The sequence below is a fragment of the Habropoda laboriosa genome, unplaced genomic scaffold, assembly GCF_001263275.1.
Source record: "Habropoda laboriosa isolate 0110345459 unplaced genomic scaffold, ASM126327v1 scaffold86, whole genome shotgun sequence".
Taxonomy (NCBI): Eukaryota; Metazoa; Arthropoda; class Insecta; order Hymenoptera; family Apidae; genus Habropoda; species Habropoda laboriosa.
Genome location: NW_017100212.1, coordinates 1,337,606 through 1,342,950, shown reverse-complemented (window position 1 = coordinate 1,342,950; position 5,345 = coordinate 1,337,606). Strand labels below are relative to the sequence as shown.

The window sequence follows — 5,345 nt, the reverse complement described above, 5'->3', positions numbered from 1 at the left end:
TTAGAATTTTTCTCAATCCTACGTATCTTTATTTTTACGTCAACACTTCATTTCAACCGTTCCAAGGCGAAAGGGTTAAAAGTGCTCGACTATTTTCCACTGCTCTAAAACCATCGACTCGACGTAGGAATTGTTGCCACCGGATGATACATTACAAATTATAAACGATAATAATATTATACTGAAACCTAATATTTCATAACTAACATCACGCTGAAACATTGAAATAAAGGCAAGCTGCGCAGTACTGGCCGACAGTGGCCAAGTGAGCGTAGAATAATCGAACTATTCGGAACGCAAAGGGTTAAATGCCCAATCCATAGATCTGACCCTTAGATATAACACACGTTAAATCGCATCCGCTAACTGTCAAACATGTCTGTTTCCTTTTCCAGGAGAGAAGCCGTACAAGTGCAGCTGGGAGGGTTGCGAGTGGCGATTCGCGCGTTCCGACGAGCTGACCCGCCACTACCGCAAGCACACCGGCGCGAAGCCGTTCAAGTGCCGGCACTGCGACCGATGCTTCTCTCGCAGCGATCACCTAGCCCTCCACATGAAGAGACACGTGTAATCGATCGTGACCGCGAACGGTCCTCAACGCGCGGCACAGTCCAGGACCGGCATACGAAGCTCCTTCCTCCCCGAGGATGATTCCCGAGGCCGGGCGTGCGACGCGGCCTCCCCGTGTGATCGCGTTTCTTCCATAGACACCTGACCGATCCGCCATCGCGAACAACAACGATCATCATAAACGACTGTGTAGAGCCCCAGGCCACGCCCTACCCACGTGGTCCACGTCGGAGTTTAATTCGATCGTTCGTAATTACACACACACATACGTATATATATACATATAATGTACACGCGGGTTGTATCCAGGTGTGAAACTGAGAGAAGGAAAAAAGAAAGAAAAGAGAGAAAGAAAGGGGAAATCGATGATCGGCGAGACGACCGGCGGAGGAATTTCTGCTCCCCGAACGATCCAAGTTTGTTCCTTCGAACGATCAGAGGAGGAGGGATTTATTCGATCGATGGAGAAAATACGATCGACTCGCTCGTAGCCGCGTCGTCGAGAGGGACGAGTTCACGACGCTGATATATACGTAACGATCGACTCGGTTGCGATTGGAAATTGCAACCAGGAAGCATAGGCCTCGCTCTTCCTTCCGTTCTCCTCGAGCCAGTTCATTTCGAATTTGGGAAAGACCGAGTGGAGGAGAGGCGGTTTGCGTGTTTAAAAAGGACGAACGATACGACGGTGTTCCTTCTTCTGCTCTCTACGCGAGACGGACAGGCTGACGATACAGAGACGATCGGACAAAAACGGAGGCCTCCTGGACTACGGAGCACAGCTGAGAAAGAGAAGTCTGTCAGTACGGGACGTTAATCACTGCCAATTCATTAAATCGTAAGATCAGCAGCGCTTGGAACACCGTCGCGTACAATCGAGCCGAACCGCGGGCGAATAACTGTCTCGAGGACGAGGAGGAAGCGGAGCGAGCGGAGGAGGAAGAATCGTCCAGCGACAACGGTGTGCAAGCTCGCGTGAATCCTTGTGAGCCGTCTGCCTCTACGCGTAAAACGGTCGAATTCCCCGGAAAAGGAGGAAACCTCTCAACGGTCGCGTAGAAACACCGCGATCGCGAAGCAAACGAAAACAGAGAAAAACAGAAAAGCACTTGAAAAAAGAAAAAAAAAAAAGAAAATAGAAGTAACGGGAAAAAAATAACAAAACACAAAAAGAGAGCAAAAACGGCGATGTTTCGAAAAGGTGTCGCGGGTAGATTCGTACGAAAGTCAAGGGAAACCCGGTTCGCGAGGACAATAATACGCTGTCTGTCGGTGCCAAAACGTTATTTCCTTTCTCCTTTCATTTCCACGTCTCTCTTCTCTCTCACGCACACACACACACACGCGCGCATACTTGTACACAGTTTCTCCCTTTCCTGTTCTGTCCCGATATGAATGGGGAGCTTGGAGGAAAGCTGTTCGTGGGTGGAAAACGTGCACGACGCTTTTGAGCTTCGATCCTTCGACAAGGGGCGGCAGGGGTGGGGAGGGGGTAATAATCGAAATTGTATTCGCGACTCGGTGGAACGCGTCGCAAAAGGGTGGCACGGAGTCGATGAAGGGAGTGGGGGCACACGGAGGACGAGGCGTAATTGAATACGTGATTTCCGCCAGTTTCGACGGGGGCAAAGTTTACCCGCTAATCCCGAATTTACAATGCGAATTATATCGCGAGGCTGTCTCTCTCTCTCTCTCTCTCCCCTCTATCGACACTCTCCACCCGCGCACACCTCTCCGTAACCTTTCATCCTGGCCTCGTTTTCCACCGGTTTCGATCTGCTCTATCGTATACTACTCGGGCGATAAGAAAAAGTCATGCACTTCTTCCGACCACGACGATTCGACCGTTTTACCGCAAAATTTTCCAGCGACGAAACTTCCAGGCGAGCGAGACGATCTTCGAGGAGGAAAGAGAAGTTACGCCGGAGTTGCTCTCTTTCCTCGGGAAAGAGACAACGAGCGAGATCGAGAAGGGCTTCTTCTTTCACGTAGCGGCGCGCGTCCTTATGGTTCTCAATAACGAGACACGAGATGAAAATCTACCAAAAAAAAAAAAAAAAAATACACGGAATCTGAGACTTTGTACTTTTGTACTACGGTGAATTGCTTCGACTAGGTGTACACCCATATTATTCCGACTCTCTTCGTTTGTCACACGCAAATCACGATCGGAACGAACGCGGAGAGCGCGCGAGCGCGGCAACGGCGGTTGATTAGGGGTGGCGACGCGTCCCGGCGCGGCGGGCAAGATTCTTGTCGGAGGCTCAACAGAAATAAATGATATATATATATTTTTTAATATTCTCGTCTTACTCACCGAAACAATATATTGTTATACATAAGGGATTATACAAAGTATAAAAAAAAAAAAAAAACGGGCAACATTCCGCACAAAGCTCTAGAACCGTTTCCACGCGTCAGACTCGCCCGTCGAGCACGCCACCCCCTGTCGTGAGCGCGCGCGCGCGCGCGTGAAATGAACGGAAAAGAGAGGGAAAGGAAATAGAGCAGCAGATATACGAGGCAGACGGCGAACTCGTATACACACCGATCCTCTGTGTCTCGCGGACGTTACTGAACGCTTCCGGTCGGAGCGCACCGTTGTGTTCTCGCTAATCATCGATTTCCGCACCGGACGAGCGGAATCGAAATCACGTGTGGGGGTTATATATACATATAGAGAGAGAGAGAGAGAGAGAGGAGGGATATATATAAATGAACGAGACTAGGGAGAGAAAAAGTGGCAGGAGAGAAGACAAGAGGAGAAACGAGGTAACGTGTATTAAGGAATGGGAAAAACGACGAGACGGGAGGTAACGTTGACCTGAGATACAAACACACTGTATCCAGGGGGGACTGAACTGAATGGATGGATCGTAGATCGCTCGTCGAACGGGAACGGTTGAACAAAATATAGTAGCGAAGAAACTGGAGAAAAAAAAATAAATAAACAGATGAGAAATAGAGTAATAACGTAAGGAAAAAAAAAACGATTAAAATTACGGAGAAAATGAGAGAAGAAGAGAAGAGAGAGAGAGAGAGAGAAAGAAAGAAACAAGACGAACGAAAGAAAAACGGGGAGGAGTTTACCGCTTAAGAAGACTAATCTTACCTGAGAGCGCGTGAACGGCGCGCGCAGAGCGGCCGAGCTGACGGGCGAAAACGAAGATTTAAAGGAAAACAAAAAAAAGATTAAAAAAACTAAATTTTAAATGTTCAGTGGCCAAATAAATTAACTGATAACGCACGTAGAACGTAAACGATACCGTACCTACCAAGTAAGCCTGACTGACCGTATGAGAGAGAGAGAGAGAGAGCGTCGAGACCGCGGTTCGCGCGCGTGTGTGTGTGCCCGCGTGTGTACGTGTGCAAGAGAGAACCGTATAAATTCGATGCATGTGGCACATTTGTGTATTTTTTTTCTTTCTCTCTGTATACCTACAATTTTTTGTTCTTCGTCTAATTTTTGCGTCGAGGTTGCGCCCACGTGAGTGACCACACTGCTCATTTCCGTTTCCCCGCAAGAATGTGTTCCAAATGGATTTCCAATCGGGGGTTCAACAATGGGGGAAAAATTTCGGGTGGGATTTTCAAGAAAAAAAGAAGACACACGTACACAAAGTGAAAAAGAGAGAGAGAGTGATAGAGTGAGAATGGGAGAGTAACAGAGATAGTAAGATACATACGAATCCACCGGGAAGAGAGAGAACATAAAAGAAGCAACTGAGAATGACCGTGTGTATTTGCGTGCGTGTTTGCGCGGGTGCGTGTGTGTGTGTGTGTGTGTGTGAGCGCGAGTGAGAGCAGAACACTAAGTTTGTATATTGTGCAATTTTTGTCAGTGTTTCATTATTTGTTACCATGTTCACGGATAATTATAAATAAAGTAAATATATATATGCAGCATTTACAAGGACTTAGGATAAAAAAGAAAAAAAAAAAAAAAACGAGGATTAAAAACGAGAAGCCAGATGTCTTTTTGATAGCCATATACTTGCGAGGTATCGCGCGGCGCCCCGGCAACCACGAGGACGCCCCGACCGCTCTTTTTTCTCCGAACGCTATTCTTTTCTTTTTTTCATTTCTTTGTCTCCGATAGGCGAAACAGAGAGGGGGAGGGAGAGAGGTAGTAACGGAGGATCGAGGAGAAACGGTGCTCTCGATCACGGCGACGTTTTCGAACACGGATTCGTCAGCGTTTCGCCTCTTGGATCACGTTCTCGCCCGCGGCGAACGAAACGAGCCCGTGATTCTCTCGATCCTCCCCAGCTCCTCGAGATCGGAATATCTCGAAACGACTCGTGCAATCTTCTCTCTTCGTGGCTCTATATTCGTGTGAACTTGCGCCACATTTCATCGCGTGTGAACTCACTCTGACCAGAGAGTATAATCAACCGGCGACGCGCACGATCGTGATACGTGGATCGATCGTGCGTGTATGCGTGCGTGGCGAAGTGAAACAACGGCTGAGACTGTGAGCAGAGAGAGAGAGGTGAATATAGGAAAGGGGACCGGAACGATCTATGGAAAAGTTTCGAGATCGAGCGTTTCGCGCGTTTCCATCCCGGCGACCAACGAAAACCCTGTAGATATAATATACATAATTACTACATTATACGTAACGAACGATCGAAACGCGCTGAGAGTGCCTCCGCGTTTCGGTTTTCGAAGAGAACACTCGAGCGGCTTTAAGCGAAGCACGGCGATCGCGAGACGGAGAGAATGTGGGGAAGAAGTCGGTGAAACTTAGGAGAGAGACAGGCGACGATGCACGT

The 5,345-nt window shown here is 48.2% G+C and overlaps 1 protein-coding gene across 1 annotated transcript in view; it reads left to right on the top strand.

Moving 5' to 3' along the window:
• LOC108570846 (Krueppel-like factor 6) overlaps positions 1 to 3,560 on the top strand; it is a 359,450-nt gene extending 355,890 nt beyond the window's left edge. Inside the window, exon 6 of the mRNA XM_017932767.1 lies at positions 396 to 3,560. Within this exon, the coding sequence (XP_017788256.1) occupies positions 396 to 571 (176 nt within the window). The 3' untranslated portion in view covers positions 572 to 3,560. The remainder of the gene's footprint in view (positions 1 to 395) is intronic.
• Positions 3,561 to 5,345: the final 1,785 nt, after the last annotated feature.